The sequence below is a fragment of the Bombyx mori genome, chromosome 15 (assembly GCF_030269925.1).
Source record: "Bombyx mori chromosome 15, ASM3026992v2".
NCBI classification, from domain to species: Eukaryota; Metazoa; Arthropoda; class Insecta; order Lepidoptera; family Bombycidae; genus Bombyx; species Bombyx mori.
Window position 1 is genome coordinate 11,427,174 of NC_085121.1, and position 12,777 is coordinate 11,439,950.

Here is a 12,777-nt window from a genome sequence, read left to right on the forward strand (position 1 = left end):
ACAACGAAAAAGCAAAAACGCCTGTCGGCGAAGCTTTTTTTGTGCGGCCGAACCAAATTGACTCATTTCCATTTTTGTTTCGGTCACGATACCGCACCGTTGTTGAAAGCGAATTGCGGTTTAGTGATCCTTTATCTATCTATGTTATCGAAGGCTGGAAGGATATTTGGTTTAAGCGATATTTCGCTTAATACGCGACATTTATTTTATGTAATTAAAGGTGCGTTTATTTGGTACTAGCGACCCGCCCTCGCTTCGCTTCGGAAACTATAATTTATTATTGATTTTTCCACTATTTAATGGATGTTATTATACATATAAACATTATAAATCTTCCTCTATCTATTAAAAAAAACCGCATCAAAATCCGTTGCATAGTTTTAAAGATTTAAGCATACATAGGGACAGACAGATATAGGGACAGAGAAAGTGACTTTGTTTTATACTATGTAGTGATTCGCATCAACACAGTTCGATGTTTTTAATTGAACATCAATTAAGTTTACTGGATTCAAATAGCTGAAAAAGTTTTTTGTTATGATATTTTTTCCAAATATTTAAACTTTAAATGGCTCTCCTATAAAGTTGCAAAAATGTCGGTTAAACCAGATAGGTTTTCATCCCTCGGTATGTAACTTTGATCATCATTTTTCTATAGCACACGCTCTGAATTAGTGAAAAATATGTCGTCAAAATCTGACAGACTTGACATTCACTACAATAGTAGTCTGAGCAATGAACAACATTCGTAACTCAACTTAAAATCTGTAGGCAAAATATCGTCCGACAATAAAATACGCCAGGTCTTAAAGTAATAATATCATATTGTTAATAGCATATTACTTCTATGCGCGAGGTTATATCGTAAGAGTAGTAATTATTAAAAACCAATTTCGATCTTTAAGTACGTTTAGTTAAGAAACTTTTCACTGGTATTTAACAATAGCAAATAAGCAATCAATAGCAAAGGGTGGTGTAGAGATATCGTTTATTTATATCAAACAGCAGCGCGGCGGCGTTGCTTTCAAACAACAACTGAACGATCGGGACCAGTTTTTGTGTGACTGCAGAAGTCGAATAAAACACAACAGATAATAAATACATATAAGCAACCAAAACGAAATAAAGTGTACCTACCACTCGAATACAAAAGGTTAGATCGTTAATGTTAAACTGTCAACTTGATTTTAATTATGTTGTTACGACTGAACTGCCTATTCAATATTCTTGTTGGTTGGTGTGTGTCGTGTGCACGCGCGCGCGTGTGTGTGTGTGTGCGCGCGCGTGGGTGTGTGTGTGTGCATGTGTGTGTGCCTGTGTGTGCATGTGTGTGTGTGTGTGCATGTGTGTGTGTGTATCCACGCGCGCGTGTGTGTGTGCGGTGTGTGTGTGTGCGTGTGTGTGCGTGTATGTGTGTGCGGTGTGTGCGTGCGGTGTGTGTGTGCGGGGTGTGTGTGTGTGTGCGTGTTGGTATGTGTGTGCGTGTTGGTATGTGTATGCGTATGTGTGTCTGTGTGTGTGTGTGTGCGCGCGTGTTATGTGTGTGCAGTGTGTGCGTTTTTGTAATGCTTTCAGTGATACCCGAGCCTGCTTGAACATTGGTGATTCCTGAGACACGGCCGAGCTATTTAGTTTTTTGACGCATTATTAAATAATTTTTTTTACAATTTCAAATGATATATTTTATTGATTTATCGATTGAATAAGGTTTGCTGTATAAAAATATAACCAGAACAAAAACACGAAAAAAGTACAAGGAGCGATATTTCATTGCTAAAAGCGATATCTGGCAGACGGAGAAGCACCGTCAAAGGATTCTATGATATTAAATGTTTTTGCTGCTATTTACTGGCATTTCAATAGTGAATTTTTACTCAAAGCTATTTTAAATCTACATTTTTCCAAAGTCTGCTTGCTCACTCGTGTTTCTCTATTCACACGAGCAAACAGGTAGCTTAGGTATATCATACATGATTTTTGTATGGTATCCATCTGTGCTTTGTAAGGTTCTAACTGATAAAAGATACGACAAGGATTATATGTGAAACCTTCATCAGTAGAAATGTTTATTAGAACATTCTTATTTTGGAAGTTCCGAATAGATTCCGTTACAAAAAAAACGATATATTGAAAACTCCTTCGAATTAATTCGAATATCGAATTCCTTTCAAATTTTAGCGGATAAGGAAGTTGTAAGTATGTTTGTATGATTGTGTTCGGTGACAGCATTAGGTTTCATGGTAAGAAAAATCTCATTAACCGGGTCAATGATCCGTTGGACATTCTTACGTAACTTTAACCAAAACTGCGAAAAACACTACAACAATCAAATCTACTTTCTAGATTTCAAAGATTCAACGTACCGCAGCTACGATTTGCTTCATTTTTTTTTTATTGCCCTTGTAGGCAGACGAGCATACGGCCCACCTGATGGTGTGTGGTTACCGTCGCCCATGGACTTCAGCAATGCCAGGGGCAGAGCCAAGCCGCTGCCTATCGCTTAATACTCTCCACAAGCCTCGTTTGAAGAAGGACATGTCATAGCGCTCGGGAAACATCATGGAGGGGAGCTCATTCCATAGCCGGATGGTACGTGGCAAAAAAGACCTCTGGAAACGCACTGTGGGTGACCGCAGTGGCTCCAGGCAGTATGAAGTCATAGTAGTCATATTGTGGATACCGGAAACAACATTTTTATTTCTTGTCACTGTAGATGGGTGAGCATACAGCCCACGTGACGGTGCCTTTTTATCGACGTTGAAGAAGTCAGAACGAACATGGAACCAACCCGCTGTCCAGAGCCAAATATATTTCACAAAGAACATTTACTGGTGGTAGGACTTTAAGTGAGTCCGTGCGGGTAGGTACCACCACCCCGCCTATTTCTGCCGTGAAGCAGTAATGCGTTTCGGTTTGAAGGGTGGGGCAGCCGTTGTAACTATACTGAGACCTTAGAACTTATATCTCAAGGTGTGTGGCGCATTTACGTTGTAGATGTCCATGGGCTCCAGTAACCACTTAACACCAGGTGGGCTGTGAGCTCGTCCACACACGTAAGCCATAAAAATAAAAAAAAACATGACTTCCTAAGAAAGAAACTAAGAAACTTCCTTCAAAGAACCTAATCCGGGTCCTATGAGACTCAATAACCACAAACCAACAAGGCATACCTAATGTTTCTTCATCACATGTTAAGCTACTTTGTAAATAAATCTTAGTCAGTGAAAGCATGTAGGAAATAACACCTTTACATAGACAGAATAAGTTATTCAGTTTCTCTAGGACAAACATAAATACTTAATGTTTTTTTGATATTTTGCAAGTCGTCTTGGGCTAAAGGATAACTAACACGCCCGGTGCAATCGTTTTAAGTGATGCATCTGTGTTCGAACCTGCAGGCGGGTACCAATTTTTTTAAATGAAATAGGTACGTACTTAACAATTGTTCACAATTGACTTCCACGGTGAAGGATTAAAATCGTGAAATAAAAATCAAACCCGCAAAATTATAATTTGCGTAACTACTGTTGGTAGGACATCTTGTGTGTCCGCACGGGTAGGTTACCACCCTGCCTATTTCTACGGTGAAGTAGTAATGCGTTTCGGTTTGAAGGATGGGGTTGTTCTGTAAGAACTGAGACCTTAGAATTTATGTCTCAAGGTAGGTGGCTGTATTTACGTTATAGATGTCTATGGGCTCCTGTAACCACTTAACATCAGGTGGGCCCTGAGCTAGTCCACCCATCTAAGCTATAAAAAACAAAAAAAGGTCCACAAAATACCTATAATATTTCAAATTCGAAAGTTCACAATTTCATTTACTTAACCGCACATGGCAACTGGCATCTGCAATCGTTTTGTTGTCGGTTTTGTATTATTAAGATTTAAAAAAAATTTATACATTCCTCAACCGATAAATCAAGTAAACACAGATCCAGATGTCATTGAAGTGCTTAAATATAGACAGATCCTGACTGCAAGCGGGATTCGAAAGATTTCAAACTCTAATATTTCATTTATCACAAACACATACTTGACTCGATTCAATCGGTATTTTCCTAACTTACATAATATATGGAGAAAGATGGAAATTAATCAGCAACATGCCTTGTCAAATGTCCGAAGTTTGTGAACCTCTGTCACCATATTCAATATGCAAAACGAATATGAGATGAGAAGGAATTTATACAAATAAATAAAATTTGTAATGTCTTGCATGTGAAAGTATATACGCTAAGTGAGTCGACTATTATCAAAGCCGGCAATCTGACTTTTGGATAATTATTGGTAAATCAGAAAAACGAATTATTGACTTTGTATTCCATTGGCAGTCACAAAACTCTTCGGAACGACATCTTAGATAAATAACAGGTTAACTATTAACCTTTATTTAATGCAGGTTTTGAACCGTATTCTTTGAAGGAGACGATTATATTCAAATCAATCTGTATTGACATATCAATAACATTTTTTTGTCCAAATGCACAGATTGCCACCTTTGATAATAAACGACCCAAGTATAATAAATAAAGTATTATTACAATATCTATGATAATAATATATACATTATTTAAATTCTTCTTTATATGTCTGTATATTCGTATCTGAAATGTCTACCTATTTTGATGGCACGAAAATTGAAAACTGATACGTAATGTTATAAAAAGTAACACTGATTACTTTAAAAAAGAATTAGGGTTTCGCGTATAAATATTAAAACCCATGAATTTGTCAAGATCTGATTCAAAATGAAAACAACAAAGCTTAGCCGGCCTTATCTATACTGTACAGATCAAAAAGTGTCAAATTGTAACTTTAATTTCTGTTAAAATTATAAAATATTTTTGTGACCTTTTGTTGAAATGGGACGATTTGCTTAGGGGCTCTCTTTCAAGCGAAACTCACAACAATAAGATATCGGTTTTTATTAAAAAACCTTTTAGAAATCAGATATCAATCAAAGAAAATTATAGATAGATACACAAAAATCAATAGAAGTTAAGAAAAACATTTTTTTTTACTACAGAATCTAAACGATTACTTCTTAATATTTTGTTTGGAAGCAATTACAATCTCATAAATCACGAATCCGAGGTCAAACGTCGATGTTTTCAAGCGAACTCGGCCCGATCAAGAAATAAACAAACCGTGTTTTAATTACATCCATAAGAAGAAGAAATACAACTCAAAATAAATTTGTGAGAAACCAACTAAGTGATGAAAATATAAGTTTGGTATCATTTGTAACTTAGCCAGTGTTGTTAATATTAAATCAAATCTAAAAACTATGTTAGTTCTATAATTATTTGCGCTGTTGAAAAACAAATCTGACTATACTTGAGTAACTATACTTGAGACCTTAGAACTTATATCTCGAGATGGGTGGCGCATTTACGCTGTAGATATCTATGGGCTCCAGTAACCACTTAACACCAGGTGGGATGTGAGCTCGTCCACCCATCTAAGCAATAAAAAAAACATTATATTACTAATTATTTAACTTATCAACAGTAACATTTTGTTTATTGAAAACAAAAACACGTTTGACGTTGATTGTACCTCTAATGCTACATTTCTTGGTGAATCGAGCGACGGAGATGACACGTGCTTATCTTGCTTCGTAAGTCTACAGGAGGACACCTACTATGAAAAGTTTCCAATTTGAAAAGGCCTGTGAAATATTCAAAGAGCGTCCCGACAATAAGGACTTTGCCAAAGATTCGTGGCATGAGCACAATAGAACGCATCTGTACGATTGAAGATGAAATTGAAGGAAGACAAAAACATTTTCGTTATTTTCTTTCCTGGAAGAATTTTACTCTGCCAAAGTCGAAAACCTATAATATTTTGTAGCGTTTTTTAACAGTGATAAGCTGACTAGTATCCAGTTATCTTTTTATTTTCACTTTTTATAAATTCTCCACAGAATTAACTAGCGCGGCGTAGGACGTCATAACTCATGAAAGCTACGAAAGAAACAACAAAACCGTCCTTAAAATTTAGAACGCTAAAATTTAAAACTTCACAACTGGGATTATAAACGTTCAACGGGTGGAGTGTAGACACATTTTTAGGGCGCAGTGCTGGCCGTAAGAACATTTAAAAATTTAGGAGAATTCTCAACGACAAAAATGTGGTACATGGATTTACTGGAGCATATTTGGAGCCTGTACGTGGTTATCTATCTACTGAGCAATTGATTATTTGACAACGAACTTATGTAAGCTGTTTTGTGGTTAGAGTAATCTGACATATCGAGATAAAATTGAAAGATTTTTCATTAATTTTAATTAAAGGAATTTCAATGATTTCTTTTTGTGCATCTGTAGTAAAAATATTGAGGAGGTAACTGAGTGGTTTTAGCTTATTTAATATTTATTGTATATGGAATACAATAGACAGATGAGCGAATATTTTAAAAGTCCAAAGATAGAATTTCGAGATTATGTATTTATTAACAATCCCCAAATTTTAAAACCCTATTTGAACAGTTTCATTCAAATCATCATCTTCTATTAAAATAATTGAAACGCGAAATCCACAGCAGCAATGCCGAAGCTATGTTTGCTGTGAACCATTATGGGTACCTCAAAAACCCGGTCAACTCCTTAAATATTTAAAGAGGAGCAAGACGGGGCCGAGTCGGTCGCGAAAACGCTGCAGCAATTAGTGTTTTTGTGGAAACATTTAGAGGACGCGCGGTTTCATTCTTGTAGATTTAATGATTCAACGTTTCAAACAGCTATTCAAACTTGACTCTGAGAAAATGTTACAGGTAAATTTGATATCGTTCGAATTTTTATTGTCTTTTTTTTATTGCATAGATGTGTGGACGAGCTCACAGCCCACCTGGTGTTAAGTGGTTACTGGAGCTCATAGACATCTACAACATAAATGCGCCACCCACCTTGAGATATAAGAAGTTGTAAGGTCTCAGTATAGTTACAACGGCTGCCCCACCCTTCAAACCGAAACGCATTACTGCTTCATGGCAGAAATAGGCAGGGCGGTGGTACCTACCCGCGCGGACTCACAACAGGTCCTACCACCAGTAATTACGCAAATTATAATTTTGCGGGTTTCACTTTTATTACACGATGTTATTCCTTCACGGTGGAAGTCAATCGTGAACATTTGTTGAGTACGTATTTCATTAGAAAAATTGGTACCCGCCTGCGAGATTCGAACACCGGTGCATCGCTTCAACACGAATGCATCGGACGTCTTATCTTTTAGGCCACGACGACTTCTAAATTGATTTGTATTCATTCTCTTGTATTATTAATATAATTATCTTGTATTAATTAACTGGAGTAATTTTCACTATCAATTTAAAATCTCAAAGCTAACAATGTTTTTTTTTGGATTAAGTTTATGCGCTCTTAAATATTTATTGAGTCGACTTTTTGAGAAATAAATTATTAATTCCTTGGGATTCTAATTTCATTATCTGATATCCGTGCATGAATAGAAAGAGCTACCTAATAATGTTTTTTTTGTTAATGATTGAAAGATTACTAGTGGCCCGAAAGCCTTTCCAGTTTCACCAGGACAGGTGGGCGAGCAAAGGCTCAGCCAGGAGGGGTGGGATTTGCCAACAACTACCCGAGCGCCTCCGAAGGAGACCTAACAACTCAAGAGCAATTGCTTCGCGAATGAATCTACTACCGGATCGGAATCGCAACCCGCTGAGAAGATTCGGCCAGAAACTCAGCGGGCTACCTAATAATGTGTGACTAGATGATGACCGAACTTTGCTCGGTTTTTTTTTTTGATAACGCCATCTTGTTGTGTATTTAAAGCAGTTAGTTGCTCTCAATTAAGAAAAATAGTATTATTATTCCCCAATAGATGTCGGGAAGAGTCATAAAGTTGATTATCGATAAAGTTGATTATTAAAAACACGAATAAAACAACATTTTCTGAAAATAAATCGTAGCCAGATCGATTTATCGCCCCCGAAATCCTCTGTATACTAAATTTTATGAAAATCGTTGGAGCCGTTTCCGAGATTCAGATTATATATATATATATATATATATATATATATATATATATATATATATATATATATATATATATATATATATATACTTAGCCTGGCCATAAATACTGTTACAATTGCACAAATGCAATTTTTAAAACTCTCCATACGCTTGGTATTAGTAAAATGTTTGGTTTGGTTAGGTGCAACGAGACCTCCTCTGTTTGTGACAGAAAAAGATCTGGCTGTTCACGTAGTGTTCGTACGAAAAAGGTGGTCAAAGCAGTAAGGGAAAGAATTCGAAGAAATCCTGTCCGAAAGCAAAAGATTTTATCTCGGGAGATGAAGATAGCACCTAGAACCATGTCGCGTATTTTAAAAGATGACTTAGGACTTGCAGCCTATAAGAGACGTACTGGTCATTTCTTAACTGATAATTTAAAAGAGTATAGCGTGGTAAAATCGAAACAACTACTAAAGCGGTACGCAAAGGGAGGTAGAAAATTTTTGTTTACGGATGAGAATTATATTACAATTGAGCAACATTTTAACAAACAAAATGACCGTATTTATGCTTAAAGCTCTAAGGAAGCTTTTGTAAATAAGTAAAAATCTATTGCAATAGAAATGTTATTTGCAATAGATTTTTATTTATTTTAAATAAGTATATAAGTATATACACACACAAGAATTGCTCATTTAAAGGTATAAGATTAACGATTGTGGTACATACTGATGTGTTGTTACGTTGAAGAAAAGATGGGAATACTGCGGCGCGGAGTCTTCGGGTCCATGTGGCGCCGGGAACGACATCACCAGCAAAACAGGTTTCCTTGTAAAACGACGTTTGGATGCTCGAAGGAATGCTATCGAATCATTCGCTATCAGATCCGGATAATAATCCTGAAAACAAGTAACAATATAATGGAATGTCACTTCTTTGGCAGGCAGCGGCTTGGCTCTGCCCCTGGCATTGCTGAGGTCCATTAGCGACGGTAACCGCTTACCATCAGGTGGGCCGTAAGGAAATAAAAAAACAAATAAATAAAAACAATTATTAACACAACCCAAGTATCTTATGATTGATTGAGGATTGTTTATTCTGGTGCTAGATACGGTTACATCAGACTAAAACGTAAATCTATATAAATAAAAATTAATTGCTGTTCGTTAGTCTCGCTAAAACTTGAGAGCAGCTGGACCGATTTGGCTAATTTTGGTCTTGAATTATTTGTGGAAGTCCAGAGAAGGCTTAAAAGGTAGATAAATATGAAAATGCTCGGAATTCAATAAAAATAACAATTTTGTTTTTCCTTTGATGTGTCCCCCGTCGGACGGATTCCTTATGTTTATTTTAAGTTTATTTTATACAAAAGTTTAGGTCTTTTATTTATCGATTGAAGCATTACGAAGTCTGCCGGGTCAGCTAGTAAAATTTAAAAATGTATCCCATTATTCACTTTTTGTCAGTTAGCCATGAATTTAAGGATACCTAGTCAAAAAGGATCCGATTTGCTTTGATCTTTGATTTGATTTCGACTCGAACGCCGACTAACAGAATCACCCTTTAAGGCCAATCTGTATATTCTCTAAAAACTACTTCAAAATCTGTCCATCCGTCTTGGTGTCTATAGGGAAACACATGTCGACTTTTATATAGATTTCTCGGCTGAAACAGCCTAAAAAGTTCATTATATCTTAAAATGAATTGTTGTGAATCTTCAACAATGTTTAAGTTAGAGCAATACGCTCTTAGTAAAACTATCCAGCAATTTTTTTGCATGAATTATTTTGCAGAAAATTTTGCATCAATACTAAGTAGTACTTTCTGTGATTTTCGCGAGTCGTAAACAACTACTTTTACTGTTTAATCTCTTATCTCTTCTACGATTTAATCTTTAAACAATAAAAAACGCGAGATGACTTAATATAAAACAGTTACAGTTTCAACATCAATACCAATTTCTGTTACGTCGCGTATTTTTTCAAATGTTCATATGTCTTTAGTTACTAACTTGTTTAACTGTGTACACCATTTTATTTGTTTAACAGATGAAAACATTCATTGCAAATACATTTTAATTTTCTGTAATACCCTAATGGTACTTCAAAAAAATAACGCTTTAATAATACAACTATACTCACCCTGTGATAATTGTCTCCGTGCTTGATTTTCTTCCCGTTCATGTTGATACTGTAGTTATAATACTTAGAGTTCATTATGAGGCCTCCCCACTCGCGCCAGCCCGGCGGTATGTAAGAGCCGTTGTACTTGTTTAAATACTTGCCGAAATAACCTGTGGACAATCGTTGGAACTTGATGAGAACGCATTGTTCGTGGAGATCGATTCTCTTTTTCGATTTTCTTCGAGGGAAATTAACAATTTATAACAGTTCGAAATTGACTTGCAATAAATTGTTATGTACTACTCACTTGTCTTCAGAGAATATCGAAGTATGTTTGATCTGAGATCTGTTTATGCAATAATTTCTAAACAGTATTGGATATTAAAAGCTCGATTTTAATTCAATGAGAATTAACACATTCAACGTAAATAATTCATTTGGTTACTAACGATCTAATCGAAAGAAATTACAAAAGAAATTTCTGGGTCTCGGCCCTTGTCGGAGTCAGCATATTTTTAAAATATATTCGATTTTTGGGGTGTGTATCCTTTTTGTTACCAACACACATAATATTTGTAGCAATTCTAGGAATGATAATTGTGGAACAGATGTTCCATATTCAACAGTCCGATTCCGCTAATAGATATTTGTTTTTTTTCTTCTTCTTTACATGAACGATCTCACAGTTTACCTAAGGTTAAGTGCTACATAGAAATCATAACGGATAGACAACCTCTCAAGATGAAAGGCGCGACTACTTCAAGAATGAAATAATCGATATAGGGGCACCTACCCGTGCTCTCTTATAATATGCCCTACCTTGTCCTACCATAGTAGTAACTAAATAAATAGAAATGCACTACAGCACCAATACTGTAAAATAGTTGTCAATTTATTTACAGATAAAAAATATTTTTGCATACAAAACGAATTTTTAATTTAGTAATCTATGACGTTGGTAGTGTATAAGTATAAAAAAGGCATCATTGTTGGCAACATTAAAAAGAATGCTGGCTGGCTTTTAATTTTGAAGCGGGTATTACTTCGTCGAGCTGCTTTCGAGAATCTTTATTGTTATGGCTCCAGTGAAGTAACGTTGATTACTTTGGCCAAGACGAGGCGTAACAAGACAGTAATCACGTGAATTCCACAGGAACACTGAATAAAGCCCCGTTATAACTTACTTTTTAACGCTTATTGAATTAGATAATTTACTAACTTAAGTTAAGTCTACGGAAGAGTGCACAAGAAACACGTAAGGAATGTAAATCATCTCTCGTATTAGGCTGCGTTTCATCATTGAAGCTATTGCCAACAACAAACTTAGGTACAAGTCAAAACCCTTAAAAGTTTTTCGAAAATCTACTACCTTCTCAAATAACGTAGAACATTTCATCTTATGCTAAAAACACATTTAATATTTAAACACTCATACGTTTAAATCGTGTAGGGAAAATGCCTTTGCCGCAAATGGATGTGAAAAGTTGCCAAAAACATTTTGCGGGTAGACGCCAGTGACGGTTCATGTTTGTACACCTACATATTATATATTACGTACCTACACGCTGCTTTTAGTGAATACGCTTGTATTTTTAGGGTGCTGCAAAAACAAAAATGATTATGTTTGACATGTACTCTGTGTTTTGTACAGGCGTGCGACAGTGTAGATTCTTGTTTCATTAAAATTTCGCACAACGCGTGGAATTTATAGACAAAGTTTTATTAAGAGCAAAGAACACAATGTAAATCTTGTACTACTGGTGGTAGGGCTCTAGATACGGGTACCTAGTAGGAAGTTCCAGCCCGAAAAAAAGGTACTACCTCTCTACCTATTTCTGCATTCCCATTCGATACGATATATTATCGTAATATATACGACAATACAACATATTCGAATATCGTATATATTATACTATAAACCTAAACTTGTTGATGTCTATAGGTTCCGGTAATCACTTAAAAACAGCTGAGCCATGATATACATAAAAAGAGCAGCTATCCGCGAATCCGCAAAATAAATATTCACATAGCCATTACATTATTAAATAAATTCTATCGTCTAACTTACAATCACTGGTAAGTTAAAATGTATGTACTGTTGAGTAGCAAGTATGTATAATATTATAGTTATATTTTATATTTAGTTATATTCTCTTTATCTCTTATTCATACATGATGTGTAACTACTATTCTTAATCCTCTGCTAGAAGAATTTCTGAATGAAATAAACACTGCATTAATACTCATTTATCCTATTACTGTCAATTACTATACTTTTTTCTATAGACATAAAATCTGATCAATTTATCATTAGGAAAAATTGTAGTATCACTAACGTATCTCAGAAGCTATTAGTTTATCATTACAATAACAAAGAACTGCTTAATTTCCTAGTAACGATTATTAATACTGAAAGCTGTATTATTGGAACAATTACTGTCGTGCTACATGTCATAATAAAGTCCAGATACGTGCCCCGCTCAGAGCTTTCCAAGAACTTGTATTTGGCAAAGAGCACGAGCTTTGTAATTATTACTCATACAATTGTCTTTAATTAAATTATAATAATCTGGTTCAGTTTAGAAAATACTCATGAATTGGAACGCAGCTAAATGTAAATAAAAATAAATAAAATTTAAGTATGCGTCCATGATTTCGAAATAAAG

General features: G+C 35.4%; 1 protein-coding gene across 2 annotated transcripts in view; it reads right to left on the reverse strand.

The window, feature by feature from the left end:
- The window catches only part of LOC101736967 (extracellular sulfatase SULF-1 homolog), a 103,891-nt gene that overhangs the window by 9,051 nt on the left and 82,063 nt on the right, over positions 1–12,777 (reverse strand). For both annotated transcript variants that reach the window (XM_038015670.2, XM_012689081.4), the window contains exons 4-5: positions 10,130–10,281; positions 8,718–8,887 (exon numbers count right to left, since the gene is read on the reverse strand). In XM_038015670.2, the coding sequence (XP_037871598.1) occupies positions 8,718–8,887; positions 10,130–10,281 (322 nt within the window). The remainder of the gene's footprint in view (positions 1–8,717; positions 8,888–10,129; positions 10,282–12,777) is intronic.